At 51.9% G+C, this 19233-nt stretch overlaps 3 protein-coding genes across 15 annotated transcripts; 2 read left to right on the top strand and 1 right to left on the bottom strand.

The window, feature by feature from the left end:
• The first annotated feature begins 508 nt into the window (after nt 1–508).
• On the top strand, nt 509–5467 carry PHETA2 (PH domain containing endocytic trafficking adaptor 2). 13 transcript variants are annotated; one of them, XM_077914263.1, is made up of 4 exons: nt 509–573; nt 1822–1996; nt 2409–2492; nt 3015–5467. In XM_077914263.1, the coding sequence occupies exons 2-4, from the start codon at nt 1920–1922 to the stop codon at nt 4084–4086; spliced, it is 1233 nt and encodes a 410-aa protein (XP_077770389.1). In that variant the 5' UTR covers nt 509–573; nt 1822–1919; the 3' UTR covers nt 4087–5467. The 13 variants fall into 13 exon arrangements, with proteins under 13 accessions (XP_077770389.1, XP_077770387.1, XP_077770392.1 ...); XM_077914261.1 differs by having other exon boundaries at nt 518–652; XM_077914266.1 differs by having other exon boundaries at nt 532–652; nt 1897–1996.
• A 641-nt stretch (nt 5468–6108) lies between these two features.
• On the top strand, nt 6109–9264 carry SMDT1 (single-pass membrane protein with aspartate rich tail 1). The gene is made up of 3 exons (XM_077914295.1): nt 6109–6366; nt 7768–7908; nt 9030–9264. Exons 1-2 carry the CDS (start codon nt 6181–6183, stop codon nt 7903–7905), a joined length of 324 nt encoding a protein of 107 aa, XP_077770421.1. The 5' UTR covers nt 6109–6180; the 3' UTR covers nt 7906–7908; nt 9030–9264.
• A 1272-nt stretch (nt 9265–10536) lies between these two features.
• Nucleotides 10537–19004, bottom strand: NDUFA6 (NADH:ubiquinone oxidoreductase subunit A6). The gene is made up of 3 exons (XM_077914294.1): nt 18831–19004; nt 12614–12729; nt 10537–10755 (listed from the first exon to the last, which is right to left on the bottom strand). Exons 1-3 carry the CDS (start codon nt 18967–18969, stop codon nt 10624–10626), a joined length of 387 nt encoding a protein of 128 aa, XP_077770420.1. The 5' UTR covers nt 18970–19004; the 3' UTR covers nt 10537–10623.
• Nucleotides 19005–19233: the final 229 nt, after the last annotated feature.

The raw sequence follows: 19233 nt of genomic DNA, 5'->3' as shown, positions 1-19233 counted from the left end.
CCCCCCACCTTGCACACCCCTGCTTCTTCACATTTTCTCTCTCTAAGCAAAATAAATAAAAAATATAACTTAGATCACTCCTCGCTCAAGACCCTGTGATGGCTGTTCATCGCAGCCTAGAGACTCACAGATTTACAAATCTCACCCACACATTCTGACCCCATCTCCTCCTGCTCTCCCTGTCCTCCCTGCCTCCCTGCCACACTGTCCTCCTTGAAGTTCCTCAAACATCACTGGTCTCCGGACCTTTGCACTAGCTGTTCCCTCTGCTCTTCCTCCAGGTTTTGGCATAACTGGTCCCTTATTTCCTTCCAGTGAGGCCTAGCCTGGTCATCCTATTTGAAATTGCAACCTCCCAACTCTAGCTATTCTCAAGCTCCCTGACCCTCCTATATTTTCCAGACCACCTATTTCCTTCTAACACATTTATTAGGGTTTCTATTATTAGCTGAATAGAATATAGTGGAAGAGACGGATAACAAACAGGAAGTAAAAGCATGAATATAGGGAAGTTTCTATAGCGGCTAGTGCTGTAATGAAAATACAACTTAGCGACGTGATAGCGACCTGAGGGTAGGCCACTTTACATCTCCTGGTCGGGGAGGGGACGTCCGAGCTGAGACCTAATTGATGTGAAAGGAGCCCTGAGAAGGTAGAGCCCAGGGGAGGGGTAAGAAGGAAGAACGCCCGAGGCTGCAGGAAACTGCAAGGACTAGAGCTCCGAGCCGGGAACCACCGAGTTCAGGGCTCGATGTTCCACCCCGCTGGCTCCCGTGGGCCGTCGGAACCCCCGCCTCCCGCCGCTGGCTCCCGTCGGAACTCCTGCAGCCCCCAGGACAGCCCGCCCAGGAGCAACCCCCAGAAACAGAGATGCGAGGACTCCGGCCCGGGCGGAGTCACCGGGAAGCTCGGCGGGGCCTCGCGGGCTGGCTAGGAGCCCGCCCAGAGGAGGCGCCGCGCCGAGCCGTCCCGGGCTTGGCTCGGTGGGGAAAGTGGGCCGGGCGCGATGAGGGGGCCGGAGGGGGAAGGGAAGGACTCCGAGCTCTCCCGGCGGTGGGCTGGGTCCGAGGCCCGCGGACGGCCCGCGGCGGGGCCCTGGGTTCGAGGTCGCCCGCCGCTGACCAGCTCCGCCCCCGCCCCCGCCCCCCGGGCCTCAGTTTCCCTCCCGCGTGGATGGAGGGGCGAGTCCGGAGCCCGTCCGGTGAGCCGCGGGAGGGGAGGGGCGAGGGTGGTAACTCGAGCCGCCCGGAAGGGGTCTCCCGGCGCCCGCGGCCGCGTTCCGGGCGGAGGCGCGGGGCCCGGAGCCGGGGTCGCCCCGAGCCGCGGGCGCAGCCCACCCGGCGGCCGCCCTCCCGGTTGTCGGCGCGCCCGGCGGCGCGGAGGTGAGCGCGGGCCCGCGGGCTCGGGAGGAGGCGGCCCCGGGAAGGCGTGGCCCGCGGCGACGTGGCGGGGCAGCCCCACTGCGCGGGCCGGGAGACTGAGGCCCCGCCGCCCCCTGCGGCGCGCGCCCGGGACCCCGGGACCCTGCGGAGCCCGCCGCTGCTTGGTGGCCCGGCCGCCGGGTCCCACCGCCCAGCTCCTCGAGGAGAGTCTGGAGAGACGCGGTGCCCCGGGCGCCCCCCGGGAGGGGTGGGGTGGGGGCACTGCTCCTCGGGCCCCCCTCGCGCCCCGGGGCCGGCGGACCTCAGCGAGCGCCCCCCACCACCACCACCGCACGGCCCTGCCCCCGTGTGCCCCCGGCCGGCCTCTCTCCTTAGGCCTGGTCGCGACCTCTTAATTAATTTTTACATCCATTTATTGTTTATCTTGGTCTGTTTACAGTGTGTCTCCCGCTGGAATGTAGGCTCCAGGAGGGAGGGACTGCTTTGTCCATCGTTGCATTCTCGGCTATTTCAGTACTTTCCGAGGGCCCCTTCCCGATGGGCTGCATGTTGGAGGTCACACGGGCAGCCAGTCGAGGAGTCCTGCCCTACACGCCGGGTCTGGGGATAGTGCTGTAAGCACAAAGGAGATCATTGTGGGGGGCGGAGGGAGGAAAGGAAAACAGAAGTGAGGGGGCTGCTGCTTGGGTCCCCTTGTGATCAGGACCACTTTAGGTACAGCGATCAGGGCAGGCCTCTCAGATGAGGTGACATACATCTACAAATAAACGGTGCTGAAAGGGAAAAGGAGGAAGCCGGGGACACTTAACTCTGACCTACCCTTTCCTGGGGGTAGAGAACTGAGCTCTGAAAAGTGATGATCAATTGCTCTTAAGTACCTGGTCTGGGTGGGTGGGTAGGTGGGGAGATTATCAGGGATCAGGCAACACTCCAGGGAAGCAGCAGTGGTTTTACTGGGCCTCTAAGACTGAGTAGGAGTTCTCATCCTTTAGGATGTGGTGACAGGGTTTGAAAATTGTTTTGCAGGTGCCCCAGGAATCATGTAATCAAAGGGCCGAGCTGTGTGGCCAGACCAGAGAGGCCCCTGCCCTCTTGCTGGGAGCTCTGTGGGTAAGTGAGCAGCATGGTGGGCTCTGCTGGTAAGTGGGTCACTGCCGAGACTTGCCCCCAGAAGCTGTGAGGGAAGCAGGAGAGCAAGCTCTGCTTTTCACTGGTCATGCAGTCTTGGGCGGTTCTGCTTTGCTGCTCTAGGCCTCAGTGTTTCATGAGTCAGGAGGACAGTTGGATCAGGTGCCACATATGATCTGTGGGACCTCAACATTCAGTGGTTGAGGTTGGTCCTACCGAGCGGTGCCCTGTGTTTGTGCCACACTCTTGTTTACCGGGCAGGTCTCCGTCTAAGCTTCTCCCCTGCCGTGGAGGAATGGGGCCAGCCTGCCTCACCCTGCCTTCTGACCCCGAAGGCTTCAGATTCTTAAGGAAAGGGTAACTGTGCCATTAACGAATGAGAGGCTGGCAGGGGCCCAGGGGGGTCACAGAAACCTTGGAAGTTTGGCCTCAGGGTTGGAGCTAAGGGACCCCTGGATTAAGGGATGGTTTAAGCTAATATCTTTTTCTTTGGGTTTTAAAAAGCTGTATCAACCCCCTCCATGCCTCCCGGTCTGGAACAGGCATATTATCCTTCTCTCTGGGTTCTCTGATATCCAGTTTTTTGCATGATCCTCCCAATCACCATTTGAGAGAAGAGTCAGGGATGCCAGCCCATTTCACAGATGAAGACACTGAGCCTCAGGGCACACAGCAAGTAGAGGCCACAGGGCTGAGGCCCAGGTCTCCTCCAGGGCCAGCCTTCTTTGCCCAACAGGGGCACAGAGCTGCCTTCTCCTCTGACCTGTGGCCACCGTCTCCCCTCACAGTGCTTATAGGAGCCATGAAGCTGAACGAGAGGAGTGTGGCCCACTACGCACTGAGCGACTCCCCGGCAGACCACACAGGCTTCCTGCGCACTTGGGGGGGTGCAGGGACTCCGCCGACCCCCAGTGGCGCTGGCCGAAGGTGCTGGTTTGTCCTCAAAGGCAACCTGCTGTTCTCCTTTGAGAGTAGGGAGAGCCGGGCCCCGCTGAGCCTGGTGGTGCTGGAGGGCTGCACGGTGGAGCTGGCCGAGGCTCCCGTGTCTGAGGAGTTCGCCTTCGCCATCCGCTTCGACGCCCCTGGCGTGCGCCCACACCTGCTGGCGGCAGATGGGCCGGCGGCCCAGGAGGCCTGGGTGAAGGCACTGTCCAGGGCGAGCTTCGGCTACATGCGCCTGGTGGTGCGCGAGCTGGAGAGCCAACTGCGCGACGCCCGCCACAGCCTGGCCTTGCGTCGCCACTCATCCTGGAAGGCTGGTCCCGGCCACCAAAAGCCCCAGGCTCCTGAGCGCCCGTCTCCGGGCCCAGAAAACGGCCACCCCGTCTCCAAGGATTGCCGGCCCGAGGACCTGGTTGAAGAAAGGGGCAGCAGGCCAGCCGGCCGGGGCTTGGCCGAGTGGCAGGGCCCTGCCGACCTCTTCCTGGGCAGGCGGCAGAGCCCCTCGCTCCCCGAGACCTCCTACTTCTCGATGCTGCACAACTGGTACGGCCAGGAGATCGTGGAGCTGAGGCAGAGGTGGCTGCAGAGGGCCTGGGCCGGCCGGCCGGAGCGCGAGAATCGGGATGGGCACTGAGCCCCGGTCCGGCGGGCATGGCCCTTATCCTGCCGGTCAGGACACTAGGGCCAGGGCTTTTTCCAGATTTTAATGAATGTTTTTTTTTTTTTAAGTGACTTTTTTTTTTTTTTGAGAGGATTCTTTCTTTCCTGTTTTTTAGGCTTCCCCAGGTTCCAGAGCTACCCTCGTGCCTGGAGGGGACTGAGGAGTCATTACTCCCAACTCCTTTATTTCCTGAGGCCCAGGGAGGGGGAGGGCCTTGCTCAGCAGCCCCATGGCCAGACTCAGCCTCCTCCCTCTGTGCTCGGCCCCTCTCTCAGGGGATGCTAATGAAATGGAGGAAGTGGGAAATATTACGTGGCCGTAGGCTGCCGTGCCCTGTTACCTACACGCCCGACTCTACAACCACAACTTCCTACACAGGGAGTCTTGTGTACCTTTAGATACCAGAAGTTGGGTGAAGTGTTAGTTCGAGGGACTGACATTGTCAGAGAAAGTAGATTTATTGTTATGGGGGTTTCTGGGGCCCAACTCTTCCTGAGCGGTGGGGCACAGGACCCCCACTCTGCAGCTTGAGTGGGGCCCTTTGGAGGGAGAGGGCCTTCAGCCAGCAACGAGGGATTAATTCTGCTGGGAGAGTGTTGGGGCTCCCAGCTTCTCTCCCTGGCTGCCATGTCTATAGATGGTGCTTGTCATCGCCCCAGGAGGGGCTGGTGGCTTTTCAGCGTCAGCAGAAATCCTTCCTGTATTCTGTCTTCAGATGCCAGCTCCTGGAGCTGCCAAGTGGGGAGGCTGTGTGGCTCCCTGGGGAGGCCCCTCAGTCCAGGGCAGTCTCGGAGCTTGGACACAGGCTTCCCAGCACTCTTCTCCCGACTGCCCTCCCAAAGAGCTGTTCCTGATCCTGAACCCGGCCTGGGAACTCCTTCAGCACCCTGTTTGTCAGCCAGTGCATGTCTGCCAAGACCCTCTCATGGCTCCTCTCAGCGGCATGGCCCCAAGCGTTTTATCGATGGTTTAGGGTGTCGGCGTGTCTGGGTGGAGAGAGCCAGCAGCCAGCCCAGCCTGAGCCCTTGGGTGTGGCCGCCGTGGCCGCCGTGGCGGGTCGGGGATGCAGAGCCTGGGCCGACGGGCCCCTCTCCACACACCCAGTCGGCCCCGAGCCTCTCCGTCCCCTCTTAGCAGCTTGGGTACACGGCCCCGGGCCGGACCGGGTCTGGAGGCTTCGCGGGCCCAGGACCCCGAGGCTGACCCAGTCCCAAAGGCTTGTTTCCCAGGAGGCGGGGCGGCCGCCTACCCAGACCCCTGCTTCATACAGATACCACAGCCTTTTGTTATCGTTCTTACGGTTATTACAGTGGTTTTTTAATATACGATTAAAACACTAAGTTTTTATTACTCACTTTGGTTTCAGTTCATTTCAACAATCACTTGCCCAGTGTGTATGAAGCCCCCGCGCCCTCCGTTTGCCTACATATGACGTAAGCCTTGGCAAGAAATAAAACTACAGAATCACCCAGACAGTACAACTAAATAGACTTGAATTATTATTATTTTTAAAGATTTTATTTATTTTTTCATAGAGACGCAGGCAGAGGGAGAAGCAGGCTCCATGCAGGGAGCCCGACGCGGGACTTGATCCCGGGTCTCCAGGATCACCCTGGGCTGAAGGCGGCGCTAAACCGCTGAGCCGCCCAGGGATCCCCGAATCATTATTATTTTTAATGTTAAAAAGAAAAATACCACTGTTGGAGGGCCGATTAAAGGGACTTCTCGTCTCAACAACCACCTGCCCTGCCCAGCCCTGGCCGCCCCGGGTGAGGGAACAATGGCGGAAGCACAAAGGCTCTGCCAGGACCGCCCGCCCGACGACCCCGCCCCGCCGCCCGGAACGAGGCGGCTACCGGGGCGTCGGCGCTCCCCGCGTGACGTCTCCACGTCGGGCGGGTGACCAACGCCCCCTTCGAAGCGCCGCAGGAACTAGGCGCATTGCGCCGTGGGGGGGTTGGGCCTCGCGTCTCATCCCAGAAGCATCGCGAGGCTTGGGGCGGTGCTCTCGTGGAGGGCGTCACAGGAGCCGGGGTCCGGGTGCCGGGCTAGGGGCGGAGCTGGGAAATGGCGTCCGGAGCGGCTCGCTGGCTGGCATTGGCATCCGTCCGGTCCGGGGCTTTCCGGAGCGGGCCGAGGCTGAGGAAAGGTGGCGATGTCTCCGCCGGAGGGGGTGGCTCAGGTCGGAGCCTGGTACCGTCGAGGTCAGTCATCGTTACTCGCAGCGGCGCCATTTTGCCCAAACCGGTGAAAGTGAGTGTCTGCCTGGAGGCGGGGCGAAGGGGCCGAGGCCAATCACATGGGGTGTGTGCGCGGGTCGACGCTGATTGATAGGAGCAAAGGCCAATCATACGACCGCCTTAGACCGGAAGACGGATCAAGGACAAAGTTTAGCGCTAATGCGCTGCTAAATTTGACAGGTGGGAGGAAACGGGTCGGATCCCGGTGTTGAGTTGGGCCCCGGGAGACCGAGGACGGGGGCGAGAGCTGAGGAGGACTGCACTCTGCACTAGCGCGTCGTGAGGAGCGTGGAGCCCAGTGTTCAGGGCCACAAGGCGCGGCTTTGCGCACCCAGTATAGACAAATCACGTTCGCGGTTGATGGGGTGGAACGAGTGGTGAAAGGACTTGATAAAGGAGTAGTGGGACAGGCCTTGTCTTTTAAGAGTTTTGACCTAGTACTTAATTCACGTGATGTGCAGTCCTGAGAGGTGGGCAGGGAATTACTACAGTTTTGACAAATGAAGACTCGGGCCAAAGCAGCGAAGCCAGTGAGGCTCCAAAGCTAGCGCGAGTTAGGTCCCGGAATCCAGGTTTCCTGCTCGTTCAACCCTCTACCAGCTCCTGTTTTTTTCCCCACCACGGAATGCTGTCACGTGCCCTGAGTACCCTTGGGTTTTTCTAAGTGGAAACAGCCCCTCACACCAAACGAGTTTGTTTTCTGACTCGAGGGCTGTGTGGGAGTAACAAAAAAAACAAAAACAAATTCTCTTAAAGCTAGTCTGGCCAATGCTAGCTCAGACGAATGAGTTCAAGATTGTTTTTGTGGCAAGAAGCAGGGTCCATGGGGGGGGAGGGAAGAGCTGCCTTATAAAAAGGCACAGCTGAAATTTTTTTTTTTTTTTTTTTTTGGCAACTCCTAGGAAAATAGAGGATATGTTGAGATTATGCTGAAACTCCCCTAAGCCCATCTAAACAGCTAACCCTTTAGGGTAAGGACATGCTCACTTTACAAAACATGGTTATTTAAAACATTTAATATGGTGACATTAAACGTTTCAGCCACTGGGGCATCTGTTAAAGAACTGTGTGTATTTAGTGTCTTCTTTAAGTAGAGGTGAGCTCTTGTTGCCACAGTCCCAACTCTTAGTACTTTACCTGTTTATCCGTTATCTGCAAGTAATCACCCGGTTGTGCCCTAATTTTTAGATGTCTAGAATGCCTTATCCTTTTCCTTCTCCTAGCCACTTTGATGGCAATAAAATAACCTTACCTCTTCTTTTTTTGTTGCTCTGAATTTTTCCAAGGACTTTAAAATTGAGTAGTCGCATATTGTGGGCCTCGGGTCCACAGGAGTGCCCCCGAAGGCCAGGCCTTCTGTGGTCCCATCAGAGTGGGCTCTGGAGCTTATGGCCACCACTCTGACCCTCTGCAGATGTCCTTCGGCCTCCTCCGTGTGTTCTCCATTGTGATCCCCTTTCTCTATGTCGGGACGCTTATCAGCAAGAACTTTGCTGCTCTCCTCGAGGAGCATGACATTTTTGTCCCAGAAGATGACGATGACGATGACTAACAGGTAGGGTGTCCTCTTCTCCAGTGGACCAGGAAGGGATGGGGCATCTGAACTCTGATGTCCTTTGCCCTGGGTGGCAGTTTCTGATCACTTGAAGAAGTGCAGACCTTCAATAAATTGACTCACTTGGCTAATAGTTTTATTTTGCTTTTGCTCAATGTTGGGTGAGGAAAACTATCTATTAAAAATTCACTGGGATCTCTTCCAACTGGGTTGATCCCAACCAGGCATTTTATTTGTCCTTTAGGGTACCCTCGTTCTCCCAACCCACAAGTTTTCTTAACAATTTAATGCCTTATACACTCACCCCAAACAGCTTCATTCTCCACAATGAAATTTAGAAACTGCAGGTCTTCACCATGGTCAGTGAGGTGCACAGCAAACTCTGTGCCTGTTCCATTCAGCTTTCTGGTGTTGGCTTCTGGTGCTCTAATATGTGCCATGTGGCTGCCTTTCTGTAGCTAAGGATGGCTCTAGCCCCGTGGTCTGACATTGAAGGCGTGCCATGATCTGGTCACACCTGTTCCTCCAGCCTCATCTTCCACATTCCCAACTACATGCCTATCCCCAGTATTCACTATTTCTTGAATCACCCACATGCTTACCCACTCCCAAGCGGTGGCTTACTACCCCCCCCCCCCAATTGGAAGACTGTTACTTCCCACTACTCCTACTGATACCAGTTCTTCATGGTCTTTGAGGAAATCTTCCCTCATTCCTCCATTTGAAAGTTACTACTGTGCCCTCTGACTGACCAGTATCTCTTGTGATAGGATACACTTACACCTCTAACTTTTGCTAGACTAAGAGCTGCTTGCTGGCAAGAAACCTTGTTTTTTTGTTTTAAGTAAGCTCTATACCCAATATAGGGCTTGAACTCATGACCCCAAGATCAAGAGTCGCATGTTCCACCAACTGAGCCAGCCAAGCACCCTGGGAAACGTGTTTTTTATAACTTTGGGCCCCCAGTGCCTGGTTTCTGATAAATGTTCAGTAAATGTGTGAATGAGTGAACAAATTGCCTTGCTCTTGCCTTGTTTGGTAGAACCTCTGGAATGTTCTTTTTGGTGTGTGGATAGAGGGCTACTCTGTGCCCAGTTCACTGCTGCTTTCCTTTCTTACAGGACATGGAGGAAGTACAGAAAGGAGACAGCCTAACTTAATTATGATATGGTGATGCTCACAGCCTCTCCTATCTCCCTATCGGAAGGGCCCAGGGAAAGCCTTCAGCCTCCCTACTCCAGTGAAGCCTCCTGCACCACCTGTGACCATAGCCCAGATCCCCAGGCTCTGGGAGGTTCCCAGAAATGTGCTGTCCACTGAGCACAGTCAGCTTATGAATAAACATGATAAACATCAGCTCTGTGTGACTGAGTCGTGGCTAAAGTGTCTTAGCATGAGTAAACCCTAGTTGCAATTTCTTGTCCCTGCAATCCTTTATCAGCTGAACGTAACAGGCCTTTGATTTACAACCCAAGATTTCCAGCCCCCAGCTTCCATCCATAAAGGTAATTACAGGCACCTAGGACCTATTTTCATCATTTACAAAAGCCCAACAGAAACTTTCCCCTCAGTAAAGATGCACAGACTAACAAAAGGCTCAAGCTTTGAGTGTCGAGTAATACTGGCAGGTTATCACATGCCATTCTTAAGCTTTGATTGTTTAAAACTCCAGGAACATTGTTATTAGAATGAATCTTTCAATCTTTCAACACTTGGGTTCTTTAGATGAAAAGACAGTAAAGGGGCTGGTGGTGCTGAAAAATCTGGGAATGTTTGGGGTGACTGTACCTATAGGTACTGAACCCCTCTCTCCAGCATTTAGTGAAAGAACTATTGAGAGCAAAGGGAAGTACTTTTGTGTTGATATTTATTCTCTTGTCACTGGAGCTATAGACCAATTTGCAAAAACAGTAGAAAGATTTGTTTTCTGTGTGTGCATTAAACAGCTGTGTTCCTAGCAGAGTGCCTAATCGAGCAGGAAGTGACTTTCCTCTTCAGGACTGGTGTTTGTGACAGGTACATGGGCTAGGCCTCTGAGCTGCCTTCTTTTCAGAAGCCAGGGAAGAACGGCCCAGCTTAGCAGCCTTGCTTCTTCATCCCGTAGTGTTGCTCCAATCTCTCCCAACAGCAAGAGCTGGCTAATTTTGGATAATTTATGGGGTGATACCAAGCTATCCTGGGCTGTACAAACACGGCTAAGTTGAGGCGCCTGGGTGGCTCAGTCAGTTAAGTAGCAAATTCTTGATTTTGGCTCAGGTCGTGACCTCAGGGTTGTGGGACTGAGCCCCATGTCAGGCTCAGCACTGGGACTAGGGCCTGCTTAGGATTCTCTTCCTTTGCCCTGCCCCCACCCCCCCTCTCTTAAAAGAAAAAAAAAAAAAAAAAAAAAAGACAGCTAAATTAACAAAGTCATCCAGCCTGATACCCAGAATGATAGTTTCTGAGCAGATGGCCTCATCCTTCCTGTTTACTGACATGCAAGGCTCTGAAAAAAGAGAATCTAATTTACAGGAAACACCACACTTCAGGAAAGGGAAAGAACAGGTGGTGTGTATACTAAGACCCCACTTGTTCAGGCAAAAAGAGACAGACGGCAGAACAAGAACTTCCCATTGACTGATGATGGAATTCTATTAGGAAGTGACCATCACATACTGAGTTTATTTGTGCTCTAAAATATTTAAATATCAACATGCACCTTTCCACTGAGTGACTTCATGGGTCATGGCCCACATAGAACTTGGACAGGAAGTCCTTTGGCTTTGGCGCTTCTGTTTCATGGAAGAACCTCATGACATGTGTCCGCTGCTTCCACACGTTAATCGTTTCCTCCAGTTCCATCTTTCCCTGTACAGGTGAGGGGAGAGGTGTTCCGTCAGGGTGGCTGAGGGGAAGGAATACGACACAGCCAGGATTTTGTGCTCTGTTCTGGCACTGACTAGCTGAGTGACCTTGGGGGCAAGTAACCTCCTCTCTCAGGACCACAGTTTCTGCATCTGGTAAATGAGGTGGTTGGGCTAACCGATCTCTCAGTCCTTTCAAATATTCTCTAACTCTGGAGCTCACTGATTCCAAGAGGAGAGACTTCCAGGTCAGCAGGCCCCAGCCCCATGACTGCCTTACTGGCTTAACTTGGGTTTCTGCCAAACATTCCTTCCACGGTATGTACCAGCCCATGCTAAAGTTCACACTGATGCTAACGTGACTGACCAGAGATGACCGAATCAGGCCCGGGATCTGACCCCATTTACACAGGACTCAGCTAACCAGTCTGCCTCTTCCAGCTAGTGAAGTCGTACCTTCCAGAAATGAGGTTCAGGAAGAGTTTCAAACTTTCCTCCTCAAATCTTTTTTAAAAATGTAAGCCCCAGGTGCCTGGGTGGCTCAGGTCATAGTCCCAGGGTTCTGGGATTAAGTTTCACATCAGGCTCCACGCTGAGCAGGGGAATCTGCTTCTCACTCTGCCCTTGCCTACTGCTGGTAATCTCTCTCTCTCTCAAATAAATCAATTTTAAAAAATAAAATAAAAATACAAGCCCCAGAGGGACGCCGGGGTGGCTCAAGCATCTCAAGCATCTGCCTTGGGATCCCTGGGTGGCGCAGCGGTTTGGCACCTGCCTTTGGCTCAGGGCGTGATCCTGGAGACCCGGGATCAAATCCCATGTCGGGCTCCCGGTGCATGGAGCCTGCTTCTCCCTCTGCCTGTGTCTCTGCCTCTCTGACTGCCATAAATAAATAAAAAAAATTAAAAAAAAAAAAAAAAAAAAAGCATCTGCCTTCGGCTCAGGTCATGGGATTGAGGGTCCTGGGATTGAGTCCCACCTTGGGCCTGCGCTCACAGGTAGTCTGCTTCTCCCTTTGCTCTTTCCCCTGCTCGTGTGCACTCTCTCTCAAATAAAATCTTCAAAAAAAGTAAAATTAAAAATGCAAGCCCCAGTAGGTTTTTTCTTGAATAATCTTATATTTAACCAGGTGATAACCTCTGAAGTTCCTCTGTTTCTTTTCCTTTTTTTTTTTTTTTTTAAGATTTATTTATTTATTTATTTATTTATTCAGAGAGAGTGAGAGAGAGGCAGAGACACAGGCAGAGGGAGAAGCAGGCTCCATGCAGGGAGCCCGATGTGGGACTCGATCCCGTGACTCCAGGATCACAGCCCGGGCTTCAGGCGGCGCTAAACCGCTGGGCCACCGGGGCTGCCCTTTTTTTTTTTTAAGATTTTATTTATTCAGGGATCCCTGGGTGGCGTAGCGGTTTGGCGCCTGCCTTTGGCCCAGGGCGCGATCCTGGAGACCCGGGATCGAGTCCCACATCAGGCTCCCGGTGCATGGAGCCTGCTTCTCCCTCTGCCTGTGTCTCTGCCTCTCTCTCTCTCTCTCTGTGACTATCATAAATAAATAAATAAAAAATTAAAAAAAAAAAAGATTTTATTTATTCATTAGAGACAGAGAGAGGCAGAGACACAGGCAGAGGGAGAAGCAGGCTCCCTACGGGGAGCCTGATGTGGGACTCCATCCCAGGACCCCAGGATCACGACCCGAGCCAAAGACACACTCAACCAGAGAGCCACCAGGCACCCCCGTTCGTATGTTTCTCTGAACACTAAGCAATAGTTAACTGACTCGGTAGTTGCTTTTTAAACTTGGGAGACAAAACTGAGATGCTCTGGACAAGCTGGCTGCTCTTTCAAGTCACAGGGAAGGTTACCTTAATGACCAGAAGATCCACCACCCTGGGGTCTGTGACGTGGGAATTCTTCATAAACATTTCTCGGACTTTATCCCGTCCTTGCTTCACAGTGATGTCTAGCTGGAATAAGTGCACTAAAGAGAAAACACGATTCAGAGTAGAAATTATGTGGTTAAAACATGTTTTACAAAAACTGAGTCAATGGATAGTTACTGAAACACATAGAGGATGCCCATTCATTTCATTCAGCAAATACTACTAGCCTGACCCTAAGCTGAGGACTTGAGCCTGGAGAGGAGTGAACAGGGGCTTGTCTCAAGGAGCTTATAGTTTGTTTGAAGAGATAAGATCACTGCATTTGAAAAGGCAATAGAGCAAGTTCTTTTTTTTTTTTTTTTGTAAAGATTTTATTCGTAGCCCCGGTGGCTCAGCAGTTCGGTTTAGCGCTGCCTTCAGTCCAGGGCGTGATCCTGGAGTCCTGGGATGGAGTCCCAAGTCAGGCTCCCTGTATGGAGCCTGCTCCTCCCTCTGCCTGTGTCTCTGCTTCTGTCTCCCTCATGAATAAGTAAATATTTTATTTATTTATTCATGAGAGACACACAGAGAGAGATCTATATTTACTTATTCAAAGGCAGACACCCAACCACTGAGCCACCCAGGTGTCCCAAGCACAGTTCAAGAGTATGAACAATATGTTCAGATCCCAGCTCCGTCATATAGCCCATGTGATCCTGCATAGAGTAATTTCTGTGTGCCTGAGAGTATTTGTTTCTCAGGGAAAGGAGGATGATAAGAGCACATATAACTCCAGAGCTACTGTGAGGATTCCATGAGATAAGACAAGATGCTGAGAACAGTGCCCGGCATGCAATAAACTCTCAAATGTTAGATTATCATATACAACAATTGGCAAAAAATGGCAGGGTTGAAGTTAGCAAGCAGTGGGGCACCTGTGTGGCTCAGCTGAACATCTCTCTCTTGATTTTGGCTCAGGTCATGATCTCAGAGTTGGGCTTCGCACTCAGCAGGGAGTCTGGGATTCTTGCCCTCTCCCAACTTACTATCTCTCTCTCCCTAAAATAGATAAACAAATCTTAAAAAAAAAATTAATGAGCAATGATGTGGTGTAGGTTTGTGCAGCACATAAACTTAGAGTGGAGGGAGACTGCCGAGTGTTTGCGGAGGGAGGGAAGGCTTCAGTCCAGGCAGCCATTACTACTATATCAGGTTACTTGGGGGAAGGAGGGAGCTGTCTATGATGTAACGCCTACTCTTTCAAATTCTCATCAGAGGGGCAGCCATCCAGGAATGCAAACATAAAATTTCAATATTCAGCAATCCCTGGCTAAGTAGGTGCCTAAAATAGTGGCACAGCTTTAGAGACCTGGGACTGCAGATGAGGTGCATAAATATCCTTTGAAAATTAGGTTTTTGCCGTTTGTGTTCCCATCCTCTGGCAGTCAGCCTTCAGTGGATTGGCTAATGACGAGGGCATGACCAGGGCCTTTAGGTGGAATTAGGAAGAGGGGACACAGGCCGAGGGCACAGCATAAACAAGGCTTATAGGCTAGAATGGGTGTGTGCTTGGGGAGACCTGTGTGCTCACTTGGTGAGGACACCTTGTATAGCTGGCCGTTCCTGTGACATGTCCACTCTCAACTACAGAATTATCAGAACCAACTCTGGAAACCATGAGAGCTGTGGAGTGATTGAATTAATCGACAGTAAAGTTTGAATCTCTAACTATACTGAATTTAGTGACAGTAACAGAAAAATAAAGCTTCTGCTGAGGGAAATACCAGGATATGCTGATCCCACCAGGGAATCGGTAAGAGCAGAACTCTCACAGGAGAAACTGCAGTCCAGCTTTACAGGTTAGTGTTAACAGAGGACAGAAAATCACTCACACTGGAAAGAATTCGGTATCCAGTGGTGTGTTGGAGCAGGCTGACTGGAGCCTCTCTTCACAAATCTGCCTTCACTGATTTGATAGCTTAAAATCAACCATGGTGGCAGCCCCAGCCCCAGGAAAAATTCTAAGTGCTATAAATCTGGATTCCCACCAGTCAGTATCATAAGAGGAATTTTATTTTATTTTTTTATTTGAGAGAGAGAGCACAAGGAGGGAGAGGAGCAGAGAGAGAGGGGGGAAGCAGACTCCCTACTGAGTGGGAAGCCCCGTATGGGGCTCCACCCTGAGATCATGACTTGAGCCAAAACCAAGTCTGACACAACCAACTGTACCACCCAGGCGCCCCTCAGAGTAGTAATTTTAGAAAAGAGGAAACAAAGGGTAAGACAGAGATGCAAACTAACAAGGGTTTTGGAATTTAGAATCCTCCCATTTAGGGGGAGCCGAGGCCTATGGCACTGTGCATACTTGCCTCAAATCATACTATTGGTCCCTGACAAATGTGGGCCTGGAATCCAGGTTATTGCTTTTTAAATTACAATCTAGTACTTTCTAAAGGAAATGAATATGAGGACTCTTCCTCTGCTATCAGGGTGTACCGTTCCTCCATTTTTATATTAGATTTCTGCCCAACCTTGGGAGTTTAAAAAAAAAAACAAAGTCCCTCTATCCTAGGGGAGCTGGTGTCCATCTGTTCCCACTCTTCATGATCTCCTGAACTACATGCCAGGGCATTGGGTGGGTGAATTTTCTCCTTAGAAAAATGTTCACAAAGTTTTACTTACAATGTCAGGTCACAGTCCCTGAATGCCCATCATCCCAGGTTAAGAACCCTTGTCTCTGGAGAGACAGATTCCATAGCTTTGTCCTAATCTCCCCCCTCCCATCTCAACTCCTTGGACATACTCCTCCACCAGTGAGAAAGGCTGTCGGAAGGCAAATAGCAAGAGCCTAAGCTGTCACCTGCTGAACCATTCTTTGGTTTAATTCGGTGGTTCTTAAACCACCAATGAATGATTTTACCCACCAGAACATCTGGCAATGTCTAGAGGCATTTTTGGTTGTCATAACTACGAAGAGAATGCTACAGGCATCTAGTGGTTAGAGGCCAGAGATGATGTTAAACATCCTACAATGCACAGGACCGCTCCCACAACAAAGAATTATCCAGCACAAATGTGTGGAGAAGCCCTGGTATAAATTAATTGCAACTGCTCTTTCTCAACATTCAAGTTTCTTGGCTTATTCTTTAAATTCTGAATATTGGGGATCCCTGGGTGGCTCAGCAGTTTAGCACCTGCCTTCGGCCCAGGGTGTGATCCTGGAGTCCCGCATCAGGCTCCCTGCATGGAGCCTACTTCTCCCTCTGCCTAGGTCTCTGCCTCTCTCTGCGTCTCTCATGAATAAATAAAAATAAAAATCTTTAAAAATAATAATAATAAATTCTGAATATTTAAATTGCAACTTTGAAAAAAATCTACGAGGTGCAAAAGGAAGGTATCAGAATGCCCCTTTTGGATGACAATGCCTTTCCCACAGCCTCCGTGTGTTTTTCCAAAGTTAATGTCAAGGTTGTCCTAAGTCAGGAAGGTTCTGATGCATTAAGAGGCACAACATGGATGTCCTCAGCTATTTGCTCCCATTCACCTTAGGGGCATTCATACTAGGCACTGGGAGATCCTGAGATGGGAAGGCAGCATAGTGTACTCCAGAAGAGCATGGGATCAGGGGTCAAAGCAGCCAGGAAAGGTCTCCCCATCATTGTGAACTCTGACCTCAGTCTGTTTCCTCATCTAAAAAATAGGGAAGAAAAGAACCTCAAAGCAAATTCCTTTATAAGAACATGACAAAGGGACGCTTGGGTGGCTCAGGGCATGATCCCGGGATCACAGGGAGCCTGCTTCTCCCTGTGCTTATGTCTCTGCCTCTCTCTCTGTCTCTCATGAATAAAAAAATAATTAATCAATTAATTAATAAAAAAAAAGAACATGACAAAAATCAAGTGGCAACATCTTGTAAGCAATACAGCTACTATAAATGTTAGTTGTTAGACATTTCAGCATTTACTCCCCAAACATCTATTTTAGGTTTTAGTGGTCTGGATATAGGCCTGTCTTCCTGACTAGACCCTCACACCCCTGAGGGTAGGGTTTGTTATCTCTGGGCATCTAGTACTGGCCCTGTAGTACAAGAGATACCTAATGAGATGGAAATTAAGTGAACGGTTTCTACAGAAAGTCTCCTATTTTGTAACCAGCAAGCCTCATGTAATATTTTTTCAATGGAGGATTTCGAAGGAAGGTAGTCCTGTCACTGTGCTCCCAAGCAAGGCAGCCATCAGCCAGGCAAATGGCTGTTGTACACTGGGTCCCATGAAATTCAGGGAAACTAGAGCAGGAGCAAAGAGCCAGGTGTAACAGCCGGATAGTCAGAGTCTGAAGTCTGGCTCTTCTCCTTACTAATGGTGTCATGAGACAGAATTAGGTGCTTCAGTTTGCTTATCTGTAAGACAAGGAAACAATAAGAACCCACCCTAAGATAACACAATGTAAAGCATTTAGCATAGTGCTGGGCCATATGTATGCAACTCAATAAATGTTAGTTATTATAAATACTATTACATATTCCCAATTCGTGGTGTGTTTCCTCAGCTGGAGTCCCCAGTGATGGACAGCATGACATCAGTGCAGAGACAGGCCTGAGCAGCTGACCAGCTAGGGACCACCTTCCCTGTAAGAGGGGTACCACTTCTTTGACACCCCCCCTCTCCTCCTTCCCCTGCTCTCTAGGTTCCTCCTTTCAGAACCCTTCTGACTTTGGGACAATCTTCTCAAACAGTATCTGAGGGGAATTCCTGAGAGGGGATAGTTTAAAAACTGCTGGGTCCTAACTGGATAACTGATCTATCTTCAACTCAGTCATCAATTTTTTTTTTAAACCCTTTGCAAACCATTCTTTCTGCATCTGGGTCTTGTTTCCCACCTCTAATTTCCCTCTGCAAAACGAAAGGGTTCTGGGCACTCAAAGAAGTATTCTGCTAGGCAAACATTCTGTTTTTAAATACCTGCAATTGAATACCGCCCCCCCCCCCCCCAACACACAGATGCAGACACTTGCTCTGTCACTTCCCTAAGCCTATTATCCACCTGTACTCTGAAGGCATTTAAATTTGCAGTCGCTGAACCAGCAGTTCACTTAAGTTTCTCCCTCCCTAAGTATCCTGTGGGTCTAAGTTCTGGTCATCAGCAACATCTCAAAAAGTCAGGATAGGGACACTGTGGAGCAGACCGTTCTCATACATCAAAAAGCTGGATTCTGCAGGAGGCTCCCGCTATAAACAACAATAATTAATAACCATAAAAACAACAGTAGCACCAACATTCAAAGAGTGCCTAAGCAAAGTAGATATATTACCTATTTAATTAGGGCCACTCTCTGAAGAAGGTACTATCATGATGCTCATTTCACAGATAAGGAAATTGAGGCATAGCAGGATGAAATAGTTTGGTTAAGGTCATAGGGCTAAGGGGCAAGGTCTGGAGGCAAGGCTCGGTGACCACCTCCTCGTATTGCTTTTCATATACAGGCAGGGAGGTGGCGGCGCAAGGGGAGCCAGGGTGCTCTAGCTTCCCTCTCACACTAGCAGTGACGGTTCACATCGCAACACTAAAGCAATCAACAAAACAAAATATCGACAGCCCCTGACGTTTGTACTGCCCTTGACAGTTTGGGTGGGATTTTCCCCAATCTCGCTCTCATCGGGTACACTGGGCAGCTTTCAGGGGGAAATGCCAAGATAGGAAAACGGCATCTCTGCACCCAGGGAGCGGCGGCAGGGGAGCGGGAGGAGCCCACCTCACCCGGACTGCAGAAGGCCCCCTTGACTTAGCTGGCTGACCTTGGGAAAGTCACTTGCCGCCTTGGTGCTGGGTTTCCTGAGGGGGATGTGGGAAACAGATGATCGCTTAAGTCCTACGGGGGCATCCCTTCGCCTCCAGGTGCCTCACCTATAAAATGAGCACGTCACCCACCGTCCCTGTTCTCCCTCCGAGGGCTCTGCTAAGAATTACGGGGGGACAAACGGGCCAAAGCGCCCCGGACGCCTGGAAGCGCCGTTCAGATGCAAGGCACGGCTGGTCTGAGTCCGGCGCCGCCGCCGGGTCGGGTCCACCAATGCTCGGGTGACCCTCCTCCCCTGAAGCACCCGGAGTCGCCTGTGCCCAAGTCGGTGACCTCAGCTCGTCCCGGGAGAAACGGGAGGCCAGGACGGCTGCGACCCTGGACGGCTGCATCCGGAGCCCCGCGTGCGCCGCGGCGTCTCACCAGTGTTCGGCACCTCTCGATACCAGGCTCGGTACAACTCGCGCACCCTCCGCTTGGCTTCGTTCATGTCCCGACTAAAAATGGGCTTCACTGAAGCGGGAGCCGCAGCAGCCGCCCGCCGGAGGCCGCTCGCCGCCATCTTGCCAAAGAAACCACCTCCCGCGAGGGCGGCCCAAGGAGGAAAGTCTTTTCTCATTGGCTAAAACCGAAAGACACGCCCCCAAACGCCACAGGTAGGCGGGAGGATAGCTGGCGAGGCCCTCTGATTGGCTGTGAGGCCTCCCTCTCTGGGTGGGACGGCCGCTGGGGGCTGCGCATGCCCAAGAGCAGAAACCCCCCGGCTCAGCCGTAGGCGGGCCTAACCTTGGCCTAACCGCGCCGCCAGGGGCCGCTCGAGCGCCAA

Source organism: Canis aureus, chromosome 11 (genome assembly GCF_053574225.1).
Source record: "Canis aureus isolate CA01 chromosome 11, VMU_Caureus_v.1.0, whole genome shotgun sequence".
Taxonomy (NCBI): domain Eukaryota; kingdom Metazoa; phylum Chordata; class Mammalia; order Carnivora; family Canidae; genus Canis; species Canis aureus.
The sequence above is the reverse complement of the archived record's forward strand: the minus strand, read 5'-3'. Positions and strand labels throughout refer to the sequence as shown.

Coding starts and splice junctions, on each gene's coding strand:
- PHETA2 (XM_077914259.1), top strand. CDS start 1,174: ATGGAGGGGCGAGTCCGGAGCCCGTCCG. Junction 1,202..1,821: donor GCGAGTCCGGAGCCCGTCCG/GTGAGCCGCGGG, acceptor GTCTGTTTACAG/TGTGTCTCCCGCTGGAATGT. Junction 2,493..3,014: donor TCTTGCTGGGAGCTCTGTGG/GTAAGTGAGCAG, acceptor GGTTTTAAAAAG/CTGTATCAACCCCCTCCATG.
- SMDT1 (XM_077914295.1), top strand. CDS start 6,181: ATGGCGTCCGGAGCGGCTCGCTGGCTGGCATTGGCATCCGTCCGGTCC. Junction 6,367..7,767: donor TTTTGCCCAAACCGGTGAAA/GTGAGTGTCTGC, acceptor GACCCTCTGCAG/ATGTCCTTCGGCCTCCTCCG.
- NDUFA6 (XM_077914294.1), bottom strand. CDS start 18,969: ATGGCGGCGAGCGGCCTCCGGCGGGCGGCTGCTGCGGCTCCCGCTTCA. Junction 12,730..18,830: donor TCGAGAGGTGCCGAACACTG/GTGAGACGCCGC, acceptor TTTTCTCTTTAG/TGCACTTATTCCAGCTAGAC. Junction 10,756..12,613: donor TGGATCTTCTGGTCATTAAG/GTAACCTTCCCT, acceptor TCACCTGTACAG/GGAAAGATGGAACTGGAGGA.